Consider the following 26,073-nt stretch of genomic DNA (forward strand, 5'->3'; position numbering starts at 1 on the left):
CTCCAGTGTGTTAAGAGGAACGATGGTCCAGTGGTTAAGTTGTGCATTTGGGAGGTCTGAAGTCAAGTCTCAGCACTTGCACCGCCTGTGTGGGCCCATGCACAAATCACTTCATTCCTCTAAACAGCCATTTCCTATCTGCAATGTGGCTAGTGCTGCAGTCGGCAACATTTTCTAGCGGCCGGCTGAAACAACCCAGTTGAGGTCCAAGGCAGGCTAGCACAAAGACCTAGCTGCTGTTGCCACCATGCCATTTCCACCACGTCTCCCCACTGCCTGGCTGTGGCATGAGCAAAGTCCTCTATGAATGAAACATCACCAAAGCCCCCCAGCCTGTGGACCAGATCCAATGGCTCTGCGGGCTAAACTAGCCCAAGGACCATAAGTTACCGACCGTGGCATTTCCCTAGCACGGGGAACAGGGAGAGCGTGGACACAGATGCTTCAAAGTTACTCAAATACTCTAGTAATGGAGTCCATATAAATACCTAACAGATGGACTGCATTGCGTTCTACGGCTAACACCGAACTCCTGCATGTCATCTCATTCTTCTTACTGAATACACTCTTTAGGAAGATGCAAGCAATTTTCTTCCTGGGATGACTAGAAAAGTCCTGAGGGGGCCTCAGCAATCTCTGAAGCATCTTACATAAGAAACAGTCAGAGACGGGATCCCAGAAGAGATGTAAACTGGCCGACTCCAGCCTGGGGGTATTTCTAGCTGCACCTTGAAAACACAGTGCTCAGCAATCATGTTGCATCCCTCAGTATCAGGAATCCTGACTTTCTCCGATTAAAAAAAAAGTCCCCAATTTTCAATTAAAAAAAAAATGTAACCCCAAATCCACATTTTTCCATGATTTAAATGAAACAGCACTAATCTATCTATCTATCTATCTATCTATCTATCTATCTATCTATCTATCTATCTATCTATCTAGGGATGTATCAAGACAGACAGACAGACAGACAGAGTGCTGTTTCATTTAAATCATGGAAAATCTCTCTCTCTATCTAACTTGGGATGAATGAAGATAGATAGATAGATAGATAGATAGATAGATAGATAGATAGATAGATAGAGTGGTGTTTCATTTTAATCATGGAAAAATGTGGATTTGGGGTTACCTTTTTTAACCGAAAATTGGGGATTTTCTTAAATCAGAGAAAACCAGGATCCCTGATCATTATTAACAAGTGACGTGCACATGGATACATGTGTCTGTATGTGCATGTGCACTGTTATACACGGGGCAGGAGTGTCCCAAAACATGCCCGGAAGATGACAAACCTTAGCAATTTATAGGTAGGCTGCTTTACAAGCAAAACCCAAGGTGCTAGCAAGGAGTGTGAAGTCTGATGTCTGTGTCAGCTACAGAGATCAATATTAACAGTAATACTTATATTTCCAGAGCATACTCAAGTGATCGAGCTATTGATTACCTGGGATGTAGCAGATCATTGATACTTGATAGCAAACTGGGTCATTGAGACAATAAATATTGTGCCTTTAACAAGCAGCAGCAGGTTTCAAGTTTCCATGTTACTGGAATATCCCTTCCTTTATGCAAAATTGAATGTCTCTAATGTGACTAATTTACTTACTTACCTTAAGGGTAGAGCCGATTAATTTACTCCCTGAAAAACTGCAGATTCAGGTCAACCTGAATCTGCAGTTCTCTATATGAGAATTTAAAATTCAGCCAATAGTTTTGGGCCTAAAAAAAATTAGAAAACGACTGTGAAAAACTCTAGTTTCTTTGTCTGATGTTTTGAAACAAAACTTTTCCTCCTGTTATATTTTCAAAACATATATGATTAATACATTTGCTTTGGTGCTATTAAAGAAATCAAATAAAAAAAAGAGAAAGAAAAAAGAAAGAGAAAGGAAAATGTAAAGAAACAGTTTTGTTCACTTAGATAAAACAACCCTTTCAACCCAAAGTGATTATTTTCTCCTTGAATTCAGTTTCAACACAAACCCACCCCTTCCCAGCCCCAAAATTTCATGTCTACCAGTAACTTTCTTTTTGGCCAGTTTTTTTTCAATTAGGGAAGCTAATAATAATAATTCTCTATATATAAATGGTTTGGCCTGCCGGTCCGTGTGTATGTCTGTTCATAACGCTCTTTAAATGCAAATAGCTTAAAACCTGCAAGAGATAAAACATTTGTGTCTTCAGAGGAATTTCTTTGCTAAACCTTAGCATTTGTTTAGTGACCATGTCAGGATGATCCTAACTTCGAGAATTGGGAAAAAAGGTCAGGGGGCAGGGCTGTTTCTACTGAGCTCCTCCCGGGAGGGTGCCGGGAGCCTGGCGGTGGGAAGATCAGAGGAAGGGATCAGGTAAGGAAAAGCAGGAGCCGGGCAGAGGTGCGAGGGAGTGGACAAGCGGCGGTGGCCCCGTCCTGAGCCCTGAGCAGGGAAGGAGGTGCCTGGGGATGGCACGGAGGGAGCCTGGGGGAGTGAGCGGCTGTTGCAAGGTGAGGAGCTTGCTTGCCCTTGCCCAGCAAAGAGGCGCACAGGCAGTGGCCAGGCGGCAACATGGGCAGGCCCACCTTCAGCCTGCTGGACGAGAGCAAGTACAGGAAGGGATTGGTATCTTCAGATGTCCAGCCCATTTTATTTATGTTTTATAAATATTTATTTAATAAATATAAAAAGTAAAATATACCTGTTTGCTTTTGTTATTTGAAATTCATTCATCATTCTTGATAGGCAATTCGCTAGTAGTAATATTATAATAGTAATCATCATCAACCACCAATTGTTTGCATTACTCTTCTTACAGGGATCATATCAGGATTCAGGAGTTAATATTTGTAAAGCATTTTGAAGATTAAATTAGTTTATTAAATGGATCAATTAATAATAATTGTTTTAAGAAATTTCATTGTGAAGAATTACCATATCTCCTTAAATATGGAGGGCAGAAAGGGCTATTATATTATTTAATCCTGTCTGATGTGCAACACAGGCCAAAAAGAATAACTTCCAGAAAGGCTTCCAGTATGGATGCAGTAATGTTAAGATTTGGAAAATATACTCCCTTCAATGGCGGCCTACCTGGGGGGTTAGTACTCCTCACAGGGCTTTTTTTTTTTTCCTTTTTTCCTTTGAATTTTTTGGCTTTAACTTCCACCTCTCTATGCCCCTCTCTGCTGCCTTAGTTCTAGCTCTGCTCTTCTCTCCTTGCTAGCATCAAAAGGTTGCAAAACAGAGGATTTTGCAATAGTCCTCTCCTGTTAATGTTGGATCAGCCAGCTAAATACATTTCCGAGGTCTGCAAAAACAGACTATGCTTTTGCCATAAAATTATTTTATTCAGCAATAACAAAAAGGCCTTCATTGTGGGACTAGCTAGGGGATGACAGGCCAAAACACAAGCAGGCAGAGCAGGTGTGACTCAATTTAGGGAACATTCCTGGGTACTGAGCAGCCATCCCAATGGACAATGGTCTTTGGTGTGCCACACTCAAGCCCATCAACAAGTCTTTTGTTGGTAAAGGTGTGCTTCTTCACCTTTCTGTGTTCTTGTCCAACACAGGTGATGACTTTATAATCATTTGAATTTTGGCAGCATTTGCAAAAAGCAAACTCCTAAATTTAGGCAGCTCAAGTGCTCTGTGCTACTGTGCAGCAAGAAATGAAAGGTTCATGGGGCCAGAGAGGGAGGAGGAGCTCAGGAGGGAGTGAGACTGTAGTCTAGTGGGTCAGGAACTCATCCACAAGCCCTGGCTTCTCATCTCCGTGCTCTGAACAGTTTGTATTCCTTTATCCTTGGTCTGAGTGTAAAATGCAAAAATAATCTGGGGGCAGGACTAGGCCCCAGGCTTACTCCCTCTCTCCTAAGGGAATACTCTCACTACAGAGCTATGCCTACTCTTGAGCTCTTGCCTTCTCTGGATCTATGTGATTGCATTCAGTAAGAGCTGCAAGAGGAGGGTTGGGGAATGCTTCCAGCTAGCCTAGTGCCTAGGGGTGTTTGTAGATGACACGTGGCTTCCTGTTTCAGCCGCCGCACATCAGCCGCATGAAAACGCCAACCAACCAGGGTGGCAAAAAACACCCACCCACACGCTACTATCAACCCCGTACACTTATGATATCATATCAGTTATTTATACATAAAAACAACAATAATCATATTTATTTATATATATGTGCATATGCATATGCACCGGCCTGAGCCTAGTGGGGTTCAAGGGGCTTGGGGGCGGGGACTCTGGAGGCTTACATGAGCTTCCTGCTGTAATTCATTAGGAAAGACAAGGCTGGGGGGTAGACTGGTATTTAGCTACCCCTGCTGGAATCTGCGGGGAATGACACACGAGACCTAACACTCAAAAGCACGTGTCATGCAAACACAAATGCGCCGCAACGCAATAAACAGGGTTAAAATTTTTCAGGTGCTGGAAATTAAGAAGGAACAGTCACTGTGTTGTCTACAAATGCCTTAGCTTTTTTATCCCTGCATGGGTACTTATTCAGAGTCATCAAGTCACATTTCCATCTTCTTTTGGAAGGCTAAGGAATTCAAGCGTCTTCAGTCTCACAATAAGGATTTTTTTCCCTCACCCTTCAAAAAAAAAAAAATAAAAAATCACTTCTGTAGCTCTACACTGCACCCACATCACTACAAGTAACCCCCAGTATAACTAAGGGTAAAATTCAAGATGCACTTACATAAAAGGTGTGTTCTACACATTTTGTAACACATCACAGATTTTCTGAGCTCAAAGTGCATATTGTTACTTAGGGGCAGCGCAAATCAAAAAAAGTAAAAATGAAATGATGTAAAATTGAATCTTATGATTGAACCGTGTAGAAAAAAAAAATAGATCTGCTGTATGGGAGAAAAAAAAAATTGAGGCAACATATAATTAGAAGTAGAACTAAGGAGATTGGGTGGTGGGGGGGGAACTGGGGGCTCATCAGGCAGTAGCCCCAGGGTACCTACTTATGGAGCAAAAATAGCATCTGTTGCAGTTACTGGCCCACCATACTGCTGCCAGTAAAGGCCACTGCTGCTCTGTGCACTGTCATTGCCTGGGACACTAAGATGTCTTAATACACCTCTGCATATAACAGACCTGTGAAACGCCCCGTTGCAGGACATGATTGGGATACATAATTAACTGGGTTAAAATATACATGTATATATTAATATGACATATATAGGTTACGTGGAGAGAATCTGATGTTGCACTGGCTAAGAGGAAATGACAAAGAGCCCCTATCCTCCAGCTGTGGTGCTGTCAGAGAACATAACTGGGTCACAAAGGCTTCTTGCCTATTTAGGTATCTTATTTGAAGGGGTTTTCACACTTTTCCCCTGAAGTATGTGTCATTAGTTACTGTCTGAGAGAGAGGATATGGAAATGGATGGAGCATTGAACTTGATCCACTGTGACACTTATTAGAATTATTTTTATGTATCAGCCTGCTGGATCCTATCCTCAGGTCTCCTCTAGCAATACAAAGCATCCAGAAACTTAGCAGATCCACCCTGGGAGTGGGAGACCCCTGGAGTTGTTATGCTAAGCCTGTGCTAGAGGATTTTCCAGGAACCTTTATATGATAGAGAGCTGCTATCATAACACCAACCCTTCGTTCACCTTCCAGCACAAGGGAATCTGGCAGGGCAAAAGGGATATATCTTTAGCATAGGTCAGTCACCTCTGCATCTGCCCTCCCAAGTTTCCAAAGGCATAAAAAGGATGAGGGCCAATACTTCTAAGGAAGCTTGCAGTCTCTTAGATACTCCTGGCTTCCTTTCTAGTGCTTGTTAGTTTGCGGTGAGACGGGAGACGTTTCACAGAAGCACGGCTCTGAATCTAGTAACACCAAAGCTTTTTCAATGTCACACTGGATGTCAGACTTCACGTGAGCAACTGGAAACGATGGCTGCCTGAAATCTAAGAATAACAGCAAAAAACCAGATGCTGTAGCTGTGTGCATTACAAAAGCATTATGCATGGGCAGCTGCACTTTACAAAAAGCCACTATTCTTTTTCTTCTTTCCCTCCCCCCATGCCACGCCACAGTCATCTGCATGATATCATACGTTTCCAGCGTCTGGGATGTCTCACTGCAGTCAAGAAAGTCATCTCACCTGTGTGTCCTGAGCTGGGATTGCAATCACATGCTTCTCGTGGGCTACCTTTGAGGAAACATGTGTTCCTGTTGTCTGTGAACTTCTCAGCGAGCAGTTTGTCAAAGTGTTGTGTGGCTGTTTCCTGGGGTCCCTCCTTTGAGCTATACAGAGACATATGCACGTGTACCAAACCGTGCAGGGTGGGGACACACGGCATGACAACGTTAAAGCCCTAAAGAGACTAGTCAGCACCCACCCCGAGGTGACCCTGTGCACATCACAGGGATCTGAGCATTATGAAGGAGTCGGAGGGAGGCAGAGGAAGTGTTATGCACCTACACCTTCTTCACCACACGCCGCAAAGCTTCCTCTGTGTAAAGATTTCAAAGGCATCATTAGAAGTTGTTATTCTTAGATGGGCGCATTTCAGAGGAAGTCCTTTCTTTGAACCGTTCTGCCGACGAAGCTCTGGAGAACACCTCCACAGGCATCGGCTTGGCAGCCGCTGAGCTGTTTGCAGATGTGGCCCGAGAATGGGAGAGGCTTGCACAGCGAGCAAGCTGCAACACAGCAGCAGCATGTGCATAACAGAGGTGGGGGGGAATAAAAAACAGCAAAGCTGACACCCAGCCTTTGCTTCTCTGTTGTATACTAGGAAAATAGGTGGGGCAGCAGAAGTGCTGCATGCTTGATTTTCTTATGTAGACACATCCATGGCCAGAACTGATGCACCTTCCCCCAAATCCAGGGACCTGTGAGGCCAGGGGCATAGGTGAGATGAATTAATATCAGCACTTCTTTTGGATTTTAAAAGGCATTTTGGTTTAGTGGCAAGACAAGAGGAGTGGGGGTAGCCTGGCAGCCACCTGATCAAAGAGGTTGGATGACTTAACAAGGGATCATTTCCTACTATACCTTCCTTCCATATTCGATGTTCTAGTGCTGGGTTTCGGTATCATAAGCCATATACTCAAAAGCCATGGGTGACCTGTATTGATTACACACTCAGACTTCACAAAAAGAAGTGGATCGAGCTACCAGACCTACTATGTCGCATCAGAGATGCCAAGTGTATATTAAATGCTGATCGACAAACTTCTCCGCACTGAAACTAGCAGCAATGTCTAAGGGGCTTGGAGGCTGTGGACTCCCTCCCAACCCTGGGAATGGATGCAAGACCTATTGCTCCATTTCACTGCAAAGCAGACCACTGGTAAATTTGAAGAATAATCCTATATCGCTGAAGAGAGAGTAGTGGCTGAGATCATTCAAAAAGTGCTTTTCAGTCCCGTTTGCTGCGATTCTATGCTGGGGTTCAACTGCAGAGAAAAAGCCCTTCCATGTCTTGCTAGCCAAATATTTCTTTCTTTAGCATTGGTACTTTTTTTCTGAAGTAGGTATGCACTGATGTACCAGGCATTATTTTTAACAAAAAAAAAAAGGAAGCAGAGACATTTGAGGTAAGAATTGCATGGTTCAGCCCAGTGGAGCTCAACCCTTTAAAGTGGCAGGGTTGGGCGCTTGCTACCTGGCTGCATTATGGGGCATCACTCCCTGCAGGGGGGAAGAAAGGAGAAGGAGAGAGGTGGCTGCCCATGTCAGAGGCAGTGGCGAGGGAGCAGGGAGAAAAGTAGAGAAGAATACTTACCTCTGGTAAACAGGCCTTGCTATAGTGGAGGAAGGAAGGAGGGAGGCTGGGAGAGAATAAGCAGGGCCTGCTGTAGCAGAGGGAAAAGGGAGAGAGAGGACGGCTGAAGAGAGGATCAGCAACATAGCACGGGGCAGGGAATGGGGTATTCAGTCATTTTAGGGGAGGTGGGAGGTGCAAATCCAACTTGTGGGTCATCTGTCAGTCTAAATCAGGGATTTTCAGCCATGGTGCCATAGCAGCCTGGGGTTCTTTGAAATCCTTTCAAGGGTGCTGCAGAGTGCCATGCAATATTACCACGGGTAGATGTGCAAACATGATTCACAAGATAAGCTTATTTCAAACAGATATCCATAGCTGTAGTGTAAAGACTAGGACATAGCCAGTCTCGCCTACTGGGTAGGCCACCACGGGAGGGCCAGAGCCCAAGGTACCAGAACCAAGGGGTAATTTAAGGAGCAAAATCCAAGTCACAGGCTCAAGTCGGGGTTCTGGAGTCAATGCCAGGAGAGCAAACATAAAGATTCACAAGATAAACCCATTTCAAATAGGCATTCATAGGACAGGACTACCTGGGAGGGACAGTCAAAAACATCCTGCCCTGTTGGGGTCTTCCTGAGTTCTTGGCTATAGAAAAAATGCTCTGCTGCTTTTCCCTAGTCAAAAAATGAGTGAAGCTAAGAGCTGGTATTTTCCAAGGCGTTCCCTGAGTCTACAAAAATTGAGAATCGCTGGCTTAGGGGCTTCTAAGATTCCCGTTCAAAATGCACAGACTCTGTGGAGACGGACATCGGGTCAAAGGAGAGACACTAGGCTGCATTCAGTCCTCTTGCTAGGTCTTTCTTAAAAGAGGTTTTTAACATTTATAGTGCAGCAGCACCCAAAGGTACTGATCTTGCAATGTTAAAATGCATCGCTTCATGTCATATTGTCCCACTGTAGACAGGTGAGCTCAAGCAAGCTTAGGCTGTCAGACTCCAAATCCATCTCCCTGCCTCCACGTCCTCACTGATGAGCCGCCTGATTGGAGCAAAGAAGGATGTTTATATGTATGGAGAAGAAACACCTCGTGATGACAAGGCTATTTTTGTACCTCTTTACTTCCCATCAATCGTCTTCCAAGATGTCTTGAGATTTCGACTGATCTAAAGGCCATCAGATGCTTCTGTTAAGTACTATTCAGCAGATGGCCATGTATTCAGCCAGTGGCATTTTTACACTTTAGAATAGTCAAGGGAAAGGAAAAGATATGCCTAAGAATCTATTTGTATAATAGATGATGTCTTTGGGATATAGCATTTATCTTCATTCAGGAGGTGGCACCTGATAAATAACTTCGTGGTTCTCAATGCATTTAAATTAAAACAAAGGCAAATCATAGCCCTTCACACTACAAAGAAACCATAGTGAGGAACACTGCAAATTTCACCCTCTTCCTCCTCCCTCCATTTCTTTTGGGAAACCGAACTGAGGGCCAGACATTACAAAGTGCCAATCATCCTCAACACCTCTTGAAAGTGTATTCGACGACAGCTCACAGGATCATGCCTCTAACCTAAGATGGACTGGCAACCTATAGATACATAACTTTTCCAGACAGTGACGAAGGACTACAGCATGGCATCGGTCTAAAAGTTGGCAACAGGAATAGAAACCTAGAGTAGGAAGGAATTATTTAAGATGGAATAAAAGCAGGCAAAGAAAAATATGGCTGAATTTCCCAATGGGGAGACCAACTGAACTGTAGGATATGCCTTCAATAGGGAATGGTATATTGGACCATTATCATATTTACTGGGCAGAATACAGCACTGAAGATAACATGGCAGTAAAGAATGAAGCATGGGCCAAATTCACCAGTGACTTAATGGGTCTCCTCTATACCCGCTCTCTACAGATTTCTGAAACGAATCAAGGACTGTGTTTCATATCCCCCCCGTAGGCAGATGTTGCGAACTAATTAAAAGTTGCCACCACCCTTTCTACATGAAAGGCATGTATACCAGGTGCAAGCACATACAGCAGGACAAACAGGCAGTGCTTTTAACCACAACTGGAAATAATTTTGCAATTTTCAATCCTTTTCAAAGCTGAGAACCATCAAAGATTCGGGGGGAAAAATACCATGGTTCTTTCCCCCAAAGCAGCCATACTGGTAATGGGCTTCAGGAAAAATCCTCCTAACGGCAAGCAATAAGCGTGGAGGGTGAAGGCTGACAGGTCTGATTATAATTATCGCTGCGAGGGGACCAGCATGAGCCTCCCTTCTGGAAGGCAGTACAATTTTTGGAAGGGGACCTGTGAGTGAATTATTTTAAACAACATCAGCGTGCGTGGAACGGATCTGCCGGCGCTAACAAAAGGAGGCCCTTGTCCGGGAGGGCACCTTAGCACTCGCTAACATGAACACATATTCAGGTTAATATGGATACACACGTGCTTACATAGTGCCACTGACTTCAAGGTTGATATAACTAGGAGTAACAGGATCAAGCTGGGTGCCTCAATGGGATTTAAGCATGTGTTTATCTGTCACCCTGAATGGGGATGCTCTCCAGAATCAAAGACGGAGGGGGAAACCTGGGGGAAATGTGCATCTGTTCAATTTAGCTATCATTTATATCTCAGAAACTTTTCCTGCAGAGTTCAACCAAACCCCAGATTTGAACAACCACATAGTGAGCATCTCCTTTACATTAACTAAACATTGATATTTGGAAACCTGATGAGATTAGGCCTCTTACCCTGATGGGCAGATATTCCACCTTTTGCCAAGGTGACATAATCCCAGATCAGCCGCTCTCATTTTGTCCTACGTAGGTTTTCAAACATGTCAGCCCAATGTCGCCTCCATATTTTGATATTTCTAATTCTGTTCCCATCAGAAACCAGGAAGTTTGTGGGATCTGGCGCACAGGTGGCACTACTTTGACCCACCTTTTTTTTTTTTTTTTTTTTAAATAAATGAAATCAATATGTTCATCAAAACATGATTGCTCCATACAGGTGCAGACAAAGTAGGGGTTCAAGTGGAGGAGGGTTGTGGAGATTTCACTCTTGTCTCTCAGTAGCGTTGACACAGATTGCACGTGGGGATATAAAAGCATGCTTGTTAGGCAAGCGGCCGAGGTAAGGCCCTTTCTTCCCACTGGGTCGCAGTGCCGCAGAGTGGGTCGTTCTCCCATATGCATAGAAGAGACCATCCCAAAATGAACGGCTCCCAAGAAACCCAAATCACAGTCGCATGCATTGAAAAGACCCCCCGCTTAGGTTGGGATCCCTTTAAACCCGTACATTGAACAGGAGAAATCTCACTGTATGCTGAATTTTACACCTAATGCGTCCGAATAGATTATGCCTGGAAAAGTTATAAGCCCCAATGCTTACCTTATTGACGGGTTTAGTCACTGGATTCTGTACGGGGAATTTAAACCTTCTCTTCTCGAACTCTCCTTCTAGCTCCTTGGCATTTTCCTGAGCAAAGAGAATATACGTATTTTATTGTCTAAACAAACAGTCAAAAACAGTCATGTGAGCACAAAGCTTGGTCCGGCCTTTTCCTATTCCATATGTTCTTTTCTCAGCCATTTTCCACTGGTCCGGCATCACCGTTATAGGTCTTGCTAACTGCTATACCCTCCCTCCGCTTGGCAGAGCGGCTGCCCCCCTCGCGTGCGTCCACACCTGGGTGCCCTTCATTTTTGGCGGTGTCCGTAAGCTTCTGCTTAGCCCATTTGGTCACGTGAGTTTTGTTCTCCACCGTGCCTTGGAAACGTATTGCAGCAAAAAAGAGAGTCATCGGGGTCTTCCTCGCTAGCCCCTCAGCCTGCTAAGCCACCGCAAAGGTTGATAGGTGCCAAACGGCGGAGGGGGAGGCAGTTGTATCACCGATTCCTCCTGCACCCCTTTGTGAAGGGCTTGGGAGGAGGACGAAGATGCTGCGTGATGCCAAGCAGGCTGTTTTGTTGAAGAGTTAAAGCCGGGAGCTGCAGCCAAGGATTACCACATCACAGCCCCATTTAAAAAAAAGGATAAGTGGCAGCGATTCAGCATCGTCACCCTCTCCCCTTCGCTTCAGCCCATCTAGACAGAAAAGGAGGGCTCTCTGCCTCCCTCTCCGCCTTTGTCCACCTTTCAAGCTCTTCTTTCGCAAGGGTGAAATATTTTACATTTTCACCTGTGGTAACACAGATCAGAGAAGAGTGTTTTCTTTCCCTCGCTTTGCACTGGTTTTGCCCAAGGCATCCTTTTAAGCAGCAGCCTGTGCAGAGATAATAGGTGGCCCGATTCTCTATAACTGGAATCAGCAACAAATCAGCCATCTGCCACTCCAGGGGTCTGAGATTAACCCAGCTACTGGACCGTGACTGCAGAGCATTTGCACATTTAGATTACAGAAATGTGAGGCTACCAGTCCAAAAATAAAAGAACATGGTGGGGGGAGAGAGAACTCTCCAAGGCTCTTCTGGGTTAACCCTTCCAGAGATAGGTCACGTCACAACAGCTCCAAACATGCGGCGTTTCTCATTACCGAGTGTTAAAAAGAAGAGCGGAATGAGGGAAGCAAAATGAATTTCATTAATTATTGTGTCTCAGGGAAATATGCTGATCGCCCCCCATTCAGCCCAGTGGATGCACAGAGCTAAGCAAATATACCAGATGCAGCACAACAGCCGTGATTGCGAGGCTCCTGGGGAAATTTGCTTATGGACAGGTTGCCCAAATGGCTCAGTTGGCTAACGCAGTGATCACAGGAGCAACCTTGCACTGTCTCTAGGGGGATGCATGCCTTTTTAATGACTACCCCAAAGTGTAGCACCCCTTGCATACTAGAGAGCATTTTAAAACTACCAAGAAAGAGGGGAGACCTGTATTTTGAAATATTAAAGCTCTGGGCAAATCACTTCACCGCCTCATGCCTCAGTTTACCTTTCTGTCCAGTACGCAACATAATACTCACTTCGCCTGAATCACAGCAAGATTGTAAGCCTTTTTTCTTTACTGTTTGTAGATCGAGAATCATAGGTTGGAAAGGATCTCATGTAGCCCAACCCTTGCACACATGCTTTGAGGGCCTTGCAAGAAAAGCTTTTTCTCTTACACCTGAAGAAGGGTGTTTGTGCCCGAAAGCTTGCAATTAAAGACATTTTTTTTTTGCAAAAATCTAGTTGATCCAATAAAAGATATCACTTCTACCACGAGTCCTGATTGCTTTTGCCTCTAGGCCAATGCAGCTACAACCTGGATACTTTGCAATACAAGTGTAATGTATTATTATTATCATTAGTAGTAGTAGTATGGTTATTTATTATTATCATTATTATTATTATTACTATTATAGTTAGAAATGCAAGGAAGTTTAATGCACCAGTAAAAGAATTTGGAGTTCAGGTCTGAGAGATAAAGGAAGGATGTGCATCTTGCATAAGAGCATGGCTTGCTCTGTTCAGGTGCATGGAGGAAAGGGTGAGGAGAACCCACCCAGGCACTGAGCCCTCATGCAGCAGTTGAACCCCCTCCCAATTCCTGGCATTTGACAGAGCAAGGCTACTCCAGCTTTCCACTAAAGAGGACAGAGCACCCAGGGGAAGGGGAAGCAGCTCCACTAGCATGTGCAGCAAAGTCAGGCTCCCGACAAGTCCCAAGAGAAGCCTTCTGGGAATAAAACAGGGGCCTCCACACTGCTTGCTAATGAGTGCAGTGGCTCTGAGCCACAATATGGTCCATCGGCTCCAGAAAGAAAGCTGACAGATTGTGGAAGCAAACACAAAATAATGTTTTCTGCTTTTGCTGCATAAGAAAAGCTGGTTCTGGGGGGTACTGGGGCACACGGACAGATCCAAACTGCTTGGCTGGTTCTAGCCCTGACATACTGAATGCTTTTCTGGGACTTTGCAAGCTTTCTTGAGAACAACGTTATGTTCCTCACCAGCAGGAGACACAGAGGGGAGAAAACAGAAGTAAAAAGAGGTGCCAAAGTACCATGGCAAAATGTTTCATCTACAAGACTATGAAAATCTCTTCAAGCCAACTGCATGCTGAGGAAGCTGTGTAGCTATTTGGGGTATTGATAGAAGATGGAGGCAGGGTCAGGGAACAGTCATTGTCCATGCCAATAATTCTCAATCAGGGTGCCATGTAGGTGGAGGTGGGTGCCACACTATATCAGCACTGGTAGGTGTGCAACTGTGATTCACATGATAAACCCAGAGATTTCAAATAGGGATCCACAGTGTTAAAAACGCTCTGTCCTGTTGTGATCTGAGTTCTCTGCAGAACAAAACAGGGCGACTCTGTTATTTTTCTGTAGTCAAAAAACAAGTGAAAGCTAAGAATTGGTATTTTTGAGGGGTGTCTCAAGGCTATCCAGGGATGCCTTGAGTCTAAAAAGGCTGAGAACCACTGGCCTATGCTGTACTTCCCCCCAGAAATCGGTGAATACCTTAATGGACACTTATCCAGCCCCTATTAGCATTAACTCTGGATGGGAATTTACATTCACCCCCCTGCCCTAAGAAAGAGATATTGGGCAAATGCAGAGACACAATATGAAGAGGGGAACCAGACAGCACCACAAAATGATACCCAATTGCCTTAGCCAAAAAAAATAAAGTCCATGAGGTTTTGCACAAAGTGAATAACACTGTCCTAAACCAGAGAGAAAAAATAACAAACCCAGCCCGAATCTCCACAAGACCTAAAAACACTTGGATGAATAGTGTAATGCATGACATTAAAATAAATAAAATACCAGGAGGAATTTGTAGGTGCTGCACAAAACAAGAGGGCGAATCGAGTCTCACAACCAGTTTGAAAGTCTGACGTCCCAACCATGTAACAAGGTTCCCCTCCACATCCTCACTAATGACCTCTTTCCTTCCCCTCTGTCCATGTGCTGCATGGCTGACAGCTAATAAAGGAAGATTTGAAGCTGCATTGAGATCCAGAGCCAAAATTCAGGATCACCTTGTCCCTCATCTCTAAAGCCCCAGATCCAAACTTAAGGACGATCCAGATGCAGAGAGGATCTTTCTGCTCGGGCCTGTTTTAAGAGCATCGGCTTTCAGACCTATCAAGCTTGCTTGTGCCATTCACAAGCCGAAAAATACAGCACAAAATCACTAATTGGCAACCTCCTCTTTTCGTCCCTCTGTAAACTGAAACACTGGGAACACCGATTCAGAAAAAAAAAAACCTGAATAAAAATCCAAACCTGACCCCAGTGCTTTTTCCTGCCCAGGGCAGGGGGTTGGACTCGATGATCTACTGAGGCCCCTTCCGACCCTAACATCTATTAAATTGGCTCCTGGAAAGTGGCTGACTTCATGCATTACTGCGAGTTAAATCTTGGAGTAATTTTTCCAGGCAGGTTTTAAAAGAAAGGGATTTTGCAGCAGAAACACCACCACCCCATGAAGCAGAGGCTCAGCTGGGAACAGCGTCACCGGAACATGCTGCCTTGTAAGTTGGCTCATCCCCTAGCAAATGAGAAGTGAAGGGGAACACTGATGCAGGCAGCGCTGCACCTTGCAGAGGTTTGTGTGTCCTACAAGTAACCTTGCATCATGATACAGAGCTACGAGAGTAGCCTTATGGGTACCGGAGGAGGAGGAGAACACGGGGTGGAGGGGAGAGGGGAGGAGTGGCAATAGAGAAACAAGCAGAAAACTCCCAGTGAATCAGTCCTTCCCGTCCTCCATAGGAAAAGAGAGAGAGCGACTGGCAGATTTGTGGGCAGGTGGGCATGCATAGACTCCCCATCTCCGAGCCTCTGTTACCAGCTTCTGCTTCTGCGCTCACAATCGTCATCGTACACACACGCACAAACACACACACAAGCCACAACACCAAAGAAGAGCTCAGCTCCCCTGGCATGGGCACCAGCCACCCCTGGGTATTACTGCAGCAGGCAAATCAAAGCCAAAAAAAAAAAAAAAGAAATCCCAGTCACCTTAACCTGCAAGAAGCCCAAGATTTGAGACAAGCTCTGGCCATGTGCAATATAAGTTGCAGGGAGGGAGGGGGCGAGAAATTAAATTTCCCTGGATTTCAATCAGCCGAAAGTTAATGAAAAGGATCTTGCCTCTTCCCCAGAATCTCTAAATATCCCTGTCTTTCTCCAGGAGGGGAAGGGAGGGAGGTGGAGAATTACATTTAAAAGGCAAGAGAGAAAAGCAGGAGAAGGGAGAAAATTCTTTAATTTGGCTGGTGAAGCCCGGCAGCATGAGCAGCCCTGCGTCCATAGCCATTCTCATTCCTGGCACGTTTCGCTGCTCTCCAGAACAGTCCTGATTCAAAATATTAGTGCGGCACAGAATTCCATTTTCGAGTCGCTGCAGCTCCTTCTTGGCACCGGTTCAGCTTTTTGTCTTTTCTTCTCCTCCAAGCACCAAGCGGAGGGAGGAGAAAAATAACCCACTATGCTTCAATATCGCCGACGCGCTCCTCCTCCCCAGCCCCCCCGTTACCCCACCCTCCCCACTCCACCACCAACAAAACCCACACAGCGAGCATAAATCTATCCCCACCTCCACAGCAGCCAGTTGATAGCTTCCTTCCCCCTCCCGCCACCCCTTTTCATCGCTCTATCTTTTCAACCATCTTTTGTACTCCTCTAAATTTTTCCAGCCAAGCGTTGCAACCTTCCTTCCCCCCCACCTCCCCTCTCATCTGAACAAAAACTGTGCCACGCTTGCCAATGCCCTGGCATCGCCCCCATGCGCAGGGTAACTGCTACTCCTGCATCATTTCACAAAGCCGCTGGCAGATCCAGTTCAGCTCACATATGTGCTTGGGAATGCGCCGGGCACATGAACTGAGAGATGCCCGGGTGCTTGCATGCATGTGCTCAAACGTGTGCAGACAGGACGTATCTCATGGCACCCCGTGATCCATCTTTAAATAAGAGCTTCCTGTGACACCTGGGTTTGGCAACTGAACCTCTTCTCAAGCCTGCAGGTCCAGACGAAAAAAGAAACAGAACGACCGCCATCGCCACCACAAATGATGCTGAAATGGCACCGAATAATTCAACCAACTTCTTTTCAGCCTCATGGGCTGGAAGTGACAACCAGCCTCCACTTCCAGCCTGGCTTGAGCTTGATTTTGTTCCTTCTTCCTTCACTTCCCCCTGGTTACATCTCCCTCTTTTTTTTCTAAAAATCTTTTATATTTTGCTTCCTACTTTGTCCATAGGAGGGGGTCTCCCCCCAGCCACCCACCCATCCCAGGAAGCACATATGGAAACTGCAAAACTTCTGAAACGTGATGTAGCAGTTAATGGACCAAAAGGAGTGCGGTGAGGACATATAGGCACATCACATATGCACAGACTTCCTCTTGCAGAGGGAGAGAGAGACAGAGAGGCACAGAAAGCAGGCAGCACAGCCCTGGTGCGTATGCCAAGGGAAGACTATCCCGATCCCCAGGATGAGAGGGGGAAGGGAGGTAGAGGTGCAACGTGCATTCACCACATGAAAGGACTGAAGAGATCCACCTCTCGATGAATGACATGACTTTCGCTAAGCCACCGCTTGAAAAGCTGACGTTTCAGTGAAGGAGATAAAATGGAGCAAAACATGCTCCTTGCCACCGCTTGGAGGAGATACAGATATGCAAACCATAATGCTGGCGTGCTGAGGGATGGATGCTGGATGAGGGTGAGGGAGAGGAAAACGCGCCTAGGATTTCAGATCAATCTGCGGTTTGGAGGAGGCGTACTAAACAACCGTCCAAAGAGGCTGAAGCAACACCAGGCTGGGCTGGGGTGCCAGGGCAGGGCAAGAAACCACAGGGCATGAGAATCTGTGCATCAGGGTGCCCTTGGGGGGCCGGTTTCTGCTCTCATTTATACAGGTTGCAAAGAGGAACAACTCCACTGAAGTCGATGGAGTTAGACGGGTGTAAAGCCGAAGGACTGAGAGCACTATTAAGGCAGTTGACTCATTTCCCTATGGCAATGATTCTCCTACGATAAATTAACAAAGTGCCAAATTGGTTCCCAGGGCATGTGTAAAAGTGACAGAGCCAATCAGCTTGTCAGGGCTTCCGGCTGCCTAGAGGGATCCTAGAGCAAAAGGCTGGGAGGTGGGGCCAGACAGACAGACAGACAGACGGCATGCTTGAGGTGGTACAGACAAAACACCAGTGTACTGAGCAGCTGCCTAATATGTATCTTGGCAAAATCCTGCCTGGCTGTGGAAGAAGCAGAATTACAGTCTGGAATCATAAACCCATCAGTTAGGCCGGCTCTTGACTCTCTGTTCACTTTGGCCCGATCGTATGATGGAATAGGAAAAAACTGACGGCCAGGATGACACCCTATATCTTGTCTGCCAGAAGCCACACATAGGAGTTGATCCCTTGTTCGGTGCCAGCTGTTGTACCTGGCAGCTGGAGGCCAGACTGGTCTTAAAATAAGCAGACTTCCCACAGAGCTTGGACTTGCCGAGACAGTGCAGGCATATATATATATATTCCATGTACAAGTGCAGACCGACCAAGCCTCAGACCCAAGGCCTTGTGGATGATGCTCAACAAGGCAAGCTGAAAGGGATCCTCCATCATCTCCATCACAAGGTAATGAGTTGCCTTAGGTATCCAGGTTGTAGCCGTATTGGTCTAGAGTAAGGCAATCAGGACTCCTAGTAGAGATTGTATGATTTATTAGACCATTTTTTTTTTTTTTTTTTGCAAAAAAGTTGTCATAGGGTTTTCATCCTGTGAGCCCTTTAGGGTGCTATCCAAAAGCAACCCAACCTGTGCTTGAAGAGGCTAACAGAGGTTCAATATTAGGAAACAGTGATGTTTAGCTGGGGCAGAGAACTTGCCTCTGAGTGACACCCCTATATTTCAAGCCACCTTCCAAAAGAATATCATCCTGCGTTGGCAACTGTATATTTGATGGGGCTTTGTCTCCTCCACATGGCCTCCAACTCTTTCCCAGTTGGTGACCATGAGACCAAAGAGACCAGGGATCTTGGAAATCTACCTCTCCCCTTGGTTGATCTAATGGCTTCCTTTTCTGGCTCTCCCTGGCCCTCATGGCCATTCAACATCCTTACAACCTGTGTTATCCACCAAGGGACTGGCAAGTCAGGCTAATTCCCTCCCAGTATTTCCACAGTTCAGCAACCTAAAGATGAGTTAATGGCATTTTAGTGAAGTGACTCCAAGACAGAAGGTGCTTTCAGATCCTTAAGGTTGAGAGGCACTATAAATAAAAGGCATTACACACTAACAAGTTCTCAGTTGCCAACTGGAGTGGGAAAGAATATTTTAGCATCTTCTTTCCAAGCATTTTAATTCTTGGTAGGAACAGCCAGTACCTTCCACAGATCTTAAAATGCTGTATATTTAAGAAAGGGTAAGTCTACATGCTCACTCCCCTAGTTTCAACAACACTGATATTTGAAGCAGCCCCTTACAGTTTCCATGCCCAGAATTATCGTCTGTGCACACTGCATCCCATCACCTTGCTGCCACGTTTGTCTGAGAGAAATCTGGTGCCTTCCTCAGCACAAACCAAAGTCCAAGAAACAGCACCTAAGAGTTTACTGGATAGTTCTGGGACTAAGTACAGACAGTCAAAAAAACAGAGGCTGAATCAATTCACTCTTCACAGGGGTTAGTCTAAACTGCATAGATTGAACTAATAAGCAAGTTAACAGACATTCACTTTCGATTGCAGAAATGCAGCCACGTGCCTACAGCAGTCCAGGCCAGACACAGGGAGCACTAGAGCATGCCTCTCTACACAGCTGGAGCAGACAGGTTGGGCCAAGGCTAGTCCACCCACCCTGCAAGGGAGGGAGGGAGTTTGATGGGGAGGTACAAAGAATCCTGGGATGCTGGGGGACTGTGAGTTAAACTGAATCTGGAGGGGATTTTGGACAGAAGTTCAATAAACCAATTTCAGCTAAATCAGTTAAATCTGATACTACATCCATCCAGGTTTATCTGAAACCGATTTTGGCCATTTTGGAAGCGGTTTATTTGCACTGCACTTCTGTTGTGTTACAGATTTGAAGCCATTACCAGAGTGAAACGGGCTGTTTTGGTATGAATCGGGTTGCTTTAGTGCAATGACCCACCTCAATACTTCACTGTTGAAAGTTCAGGTCCCAGCAGTGGGGCTAAACTCTTGCTAGCAGGGTGCTGATTTTAGGGGGCTTTTTGCTGGTGTAGATGTGTGGGGGCAGTTTATTCTTTCTATATGAAAAAGAGATTGAGGAGTCCCATGCAATAAAGAGGAAAAAAAAGGTGAGGGAGAACAGGGAGTAAAAAGATTGCAACCCATGTTGTTTAGATCCAGTTCAGAAGAGGACGAACTGCAGGTAGCAGCTACACAAAATAGCTTTTTTTTTTTTTAAGTCAGAGGTTTTCATCCTCACTTTTTATGCCAATGTGATAGTCATGCACAAGCAGTAATTAAAAGATCTCACAGAAGTAGGAGAGGGGTGACACATTTGAGGAGACTGCAATGTATTTGTGTATGTGAACAAAACCCAGGGAGACCTGCAAGGAAGGAAGTTATTACTTGTGGAAGTTACTTACTTATTACTGGTGATGTGGAAACTACCGAAGGTTCAGCGATTTGTTGGGATAGGAATCCCTGCATAAAGACACTTATCTAAAGCTCTCAGTCCTCACAAACAGGCTGGAAATATCCTTAGAACAGGTTTTCGTGCATGGTTTCCAGTATCTTTGCTTCTTGCTAGTGCCAAAAAAAATACCATGAAAACAGCTTTTCTTGAAGTGCTTTGGCTCTCCTACTTGTGGTCCCCAGTGAAAACTAAAATTGCAGGGTCCTTGGCCTGAAAAAGTTTGGGCCTACATTTATTTAATCTCAGCTGATCCCCCAGTTCTAATAAATGTATGCACGTGTTGAAATGAGAAGGCCTGCGTATCGGAGAATACAAAGCCTCGACGCATGCTTCCTTAACTCCACCACATCTCTATACGCTGGCTCTTATTGGCACAGATGACATATAAGACCGTAGGGCCCATTTTTCAAATGAGACCTTTATTCTGGGTCACTTACTAGCCCATTGAACCTAAATAGTTAAGACATAAAAAGTTCTTTGAAGAGAAAATGTCCATTTTGAAGTGGATCAAACCAGCAGTCATCACAGTTCTGGTTCAGAAAGAGAAATGGGAAAAAAGGAAAGAAACAGAAGATCCTTCAGCCGAAGTGTAAGAACGTCTTTTATTTATATATTTAACCTGATGTCTATTGAGGTAGAATAGCCCGGGGTTGTTCCCTTGTGATGGAGGTTATGTGCAATCCTCATCTGTAAGCCTCCCTGGACCATCACAGTACTGGACTCTGGGAGACGGATTCCCATCATATACTATTTTGACACCAATGAATCTCAAAAGACAAACAGCAAAGCGACTCCTCGCTTCCCAGCAGTGTAAGTCAGATCAGAAACAGGCCTGGGTGCCTTTCAGGATGTTTGTAGTTATGATACCCTGAGGCTTTTATGAAATGAGGGACTTGAGTGACTATCCCTACCAGACGTTATATAACCTGCAATGGAGCAAGAGTGATTGAGTTCAAAAGCCTTTCACTCCGCAGACTGAACAGAAAGGATCTTTTGCTCCTGAGACTGCAATGTCTTTTTTCTTAATTATTTATTATTCAACTCTGTAAATGCTATTGAGCTCAGCCTGGAGGTTTGGGAAACGGGTCAGATGAAGTTGCAACAAGAATCTGGCTTGCCCTTTATGAAACGAAGCCACAATCTTATGAAAATTTAGGCCCAGGCTCCAATTTACCTACAGTAGTCATCCTGCAACTACAGATTGTAGCCCTGGAGTACTTAAAGCCAAACAGATGAGTACATGTTTGCAAGGTTGGGGTGTAAATCACTTAAGTAGCCTGATTCTCCTTTCACTTACATTGGTGTAAATCCAGACTATTAGTATGAGTCAGAGTATCAGTCTTAGGTCATGAACTCTTTTGAAAATAGGGCCAAGAGGCTCGTGATAACAGCTGCACTATTGAAAACTTGGCTCTTCCCTACTTAAATGGGACTGAAGGTTTCTGGGTAGCTTTTTGGGTGCCAAACTCCAGAAACTTGGCTGAGAGCTCTTGAAATCTGGGTCCAAACTATCCACTTATCACACTGCTCCCAGTCCATAGCAGAGTGATACCGTCAGGAAAGTTGAAGGAGGACTGGGATTCCCATTCTGTTATGGCTGTTTTGTCATTCCCTCGAGATTACAGTCTGACTACAGCTTCACACAACAGTTCACAGGTGCACGGCTTGTATGCCAAAATGGCCTATAAATCAGAGCAGTGGAGGAAGTGCTCACGTATAGAAGCAGCCATTGAAAAAGGACGTGAGCCCCATTCCTTTTGTAGGTCGGATCATGCAAACCCATCCCTAGCTCCTAGCACCAGACGGATCAGGCCTAGTGCATGAAATCGTAGGAGAAACCAGTCATTTGCATGAGTTTGCAGACGGGGGTGAGCTCGTTCCTGATCTCCGTTAACAGTTTTCACAAATAGGAATTCTCCTACCCCTTTGGACAGATGGCTGCTCCTATTACTTCTTATGTTAGATTCCCCATTGAGGCTGAAAGCAAATCCACATTCAAGCTGAAAGTAAACAACCTTCCAATTCAAAAGGCATTAATGCTAACTGCCAAAGCATTTGGTATGTGTGCTGCAGATGTCAAATAGACAGTTTCCCACCATACGAGGCCCAGGCACATAACTAAGTTACACATTAGGAGCTTCTACCCAGCCCTAATCATCTGTCCAGCGTGGACTTCTCTCCCTCTCGTGGACCGTTCGGTATGGAGCCTCGGATGATCTAAATCAATGCAGCTACATTGACTTGAATGAACCTATGCCAGCTTAGACAATGAGCCAAGGATTTTGCCCTTTAGAGGTCCAAAGACAAGTTCCCAACATCTCCCTTAGCTTTAAGACTTTCAAGTGATTTTTCCCCTGGTAAAAGCGAACGAGAGGTACTGTGAAGAAAGCTGATTTTCTTTCGACCGGATTCACTTCAAGGGACATTTATCAGTTAGTGAGGACTTCAAACTTCAGACTGCGTTAAATCACATAGAAATAAAATGTGGAGAATATACACACTTTAATATGAAGAGCAGTGATTTCCTGATATTTCATGAAATATGTGGGGGCAGGAGTGGGAACTGAAGCATAAAAATCACTATAACAAATTTAGGAGAATCAAAAATGGGGTGGGGGGGGAATGAAATCAGTCCGTTTCACACTGGCACAGCTGAATGGAGTAAATGTATACAGCATGCACATTGGGAAAGTAAAAGAGGCTTTTAAAATGCTCAGTTGTAATAATGTAGAGTGTTATTCAGTGATAAAGGCAATTAGACTTCTTCTCTTCTCACTCTGGAGTAAATTAGAGGTAACACCGCTGACGTCAGTGGTGTAAATCAGATGTCAGTTTAAGTCAATGGAGAGTCAACAGTGTGAGATAAGTGTAAATCACAGCCTAATGCAGCCAATGTTTTTTTTTTTTTTAAACATAGGAGACGGGATGCTGAGATTCGCGTATGGTCATTTCACCTGTCTGAATCAAGTAAAAACAGGGAAGGGAGTAGAGGCTTTTCAACAGAGAATTAAGTAGTCAACTTAAAGGCAGCAGATTTGCTGTTCACCCCAACTGGGACATGGCACACTCCCCCTTTCCCTTTAGCTGTCCTGACTTTTGCTCAAGTAGAAGAAAACAGCAATTTGTAACACATTGCCCTCTTGACAGAGCCTTCCAAGCCCGGGGTCTTGAAGCACGTTGCAAATAGGAACAAATTAAGCCCCCGTGAGAAACATGCTCCTGTCTCGGTGCACGGGAGGAAAATGAGGGACAGAAAAGTAAAGGGGTTGTAAGAGGTCACGCTGGAAGGCCCTGGAAGAATTGTGATGAGATCCTAGGTCTCCTGAAGCTCAGTTTTGTGGGTTAACTGCTGGTCTGTCTGGCTTCAGGCATGTTTGCTATTTGTCAGGTGAACCTTGCATGTCATGAAAATTCAGTCTGGTTGACATATTGATCAGCCAGAGTTTATCACATGTTTAGGACGACCGGAACACCTTGTCAGCCTGAAAGTAAAGAGGTTGAATTTCCCCCCAGGCGGAGAAGCTAAAGGCGCATGTGCAATGTAAACCCCGATTCAGAATAACAGCAGAAATCAGCCAGCCACCCTCCAAGATGAATAATAGTTAAAGAGCAAGGTCCTTCCCTATCTTTTATCTCATACTAAATGAGGTGTATAGGCCTTGCACAGGGTGAATTGCACCAGATTCTGGTCATGTCTTCAGAAAAGGGTCATGGTAAAAGATTACCTAGTCCCTTGCCTTTGCCTAATGCAACTTAAACCAAAAAAACCTGCCCATTGACACCTGTTTGGTAAAGCACGGTGACACAGGGGATTTAAACCAGCCTTAGAGAGGCTATGCAGATTTCCAACACAACAGACTGGGGACAGCGCAGGCAGCACGGTGGCTCACAGGGGAGGAAGCAGAAAGCAGAGTAGCAGATCAGGCACAGAGCCAGAGCAGCAGATCAGACAAGGGAGCACAGGGCAGGGAGCAGAAAGCAGAACGGCAGATTAGACAGAGAAAAGGGATCAGAGTAGCACTCAGGGAGGCCGCGGGGCTAAATGATGGCACATCTACTAAAAAGATTGACACTTACTTGTTTAAATTCTGGACTACCGCTGGGCTAAGGCGGTGTTTCTGAAACTGGTACATATGGAAATCTCCTAGACTAGAGGACACACAATAGAAAGGAAGGAATGGAAAAGCAGAAAGGCAAAGGAAGGAAGGAAGGAAAGGAGGGAGGGAGGATTATACAATATCTGTTAGGTTGTTGAAAAGCTTACCGAATAGTAGTAATAACTTAAATTGTTACTTGTCTGTATAATGTCACATTGTAGAGGTACCCAGCAATATAGCACGTTTAAAAAAGACCAGGTGTCCTTAACTGATAATATGAACTACTAGGCGAAGCTAACACTTGATCAGACAAACCCTTGCTGACCAGCCCAGTGGATCCTGTCACTGATTGAGAAGTAGAGCCAGAAACCGTCTCAATATTTTGCCTGACATGTCTCTACATTTTGGCTGTGCAGTTGGCTATCTCTGCTCCAAGTGCCCAGCATTAATTCCACTTCCCAAATGGATTCTTCTCTAAGAAAATAACTTTTTATACCCGTGTTTCAGTTTACCAATGAATCAGATTGTCTGTTTATTCCTATTGCCTATTTTTTTTCCATTTATTAGTGCAGTTGAAAGGGCTGAACCACAGCACAGACTCATTTTCTAGTGTCACAAAAAGAAAAGGCCTTAGAAATCGTTCTTTCAAGCAAGGATCAAGAACAAGTCTCTTATTTGGCTAAGTCAACAAAACAAAGGTTATGTAGCTATTTTAAGCAACTCAAGTAAGGAAAAAAAAAAAAAAGATTTATGCTCAGCAAAGAAAACTGAAGATGAGATCCTAGAAAACAACTTTTTCACTTTTGAATTTTGTTTTTGTCAACTTCATTCTCAGAATCAGCACAAGTAGAGATGGGACAAGAACGAGACAATTCACAAAATGTATGTATCATTTAGTGTTTCTTGGAAGTGTTTATTTGAAATTAGTTTCTGCAAATTGACTTTAGTCTTTAACTATTTCATGAACAGGTCACAGTCACACGATTTCCCGTGTCAGATAGGGTGCCTGGCTTCTTTGAACAGATTAACATAGAAATCTTAGAGGGAAGCTTCTTAGTGAGAATACTTCAGCCAAGGAGAGGTATTCAGTTTCTCCTAGGAGAGTTACTGCACTCCCAGAAGAAACGATGTACAGTTGTTTAGGATGTTTCTCCCAGAGCAAAAATGGCTGCTCTAGGAGAAAAAATAACATGGGAACAGGCATGGTTAAACCAATTCCTGGGAGAGCCTCTTCTGAGAAAGTGACTATCTGTACCTCTTTCAAATGTGGTATTCAGAGGAACATTCTCTGATTTTCCATTAAAATGACTTGCCCCCACAAATACTGCTGTTAGCCAACTTGATTGTTAGAATATATTGCAGACAGCAAACATGAAGAGCGTGTATACAAAGCCCAACCAAATTAATTGAGGAAAAAAAGCCCCAATGAATGTCTGTGAAAAGGTGTTATGATATTTGGTCAACTACAGCTACCAATTTGTAAAATAATCCCACTGTAGTTTTGCGCTCCATGGGCCTCAGTCACTGATCAGTTCAGGCCTTGATACGGCACTCATCACCGCTGCAGCAGAAGGCCAAGCTGCGATTATGATGACTTCTTCTGTGATGTGACTGTCACATGCTA

At 44.7% G+C, this 26,073-nt stretch overlaps 1 protein-coding gene across 1 annotated transcript in view; it reads right to left on the reverse strand.

The window, feature by feature from the left end:
* Positions 1–26,073, reverse strand: part of SETBP1 (SET binding protein 1) — a 337,678-nt gene that overhangs the window by 177,398 nt on the left and 134,207 nt on the right. The window contains exon 3 of the mRNA XM_019495945.2: positions 11,135–11,221. Coding sequence (XP_019351490.2) covers positions 11,135–11,221 — 87 coding nt within the window. The remainder of the gene's footprint in view (positions 1–11,134; positions 11,222–26,073) is intronic.

The sequence above is a fragment of the Alligator mississippiensis genome, chromosome 3 (genome assembly GCF_030867095.1).
Source record: "Alligator mississippiensis isolate rAllMis1 chromosome 3, rAllMis1, whole genome shotgun sequence".
Lineage (NCBI taxonomy): Eukaryota > Metazoa > Chordata > Crocodylia > Alligatoridae > Alligator > Alligator mississippiensis.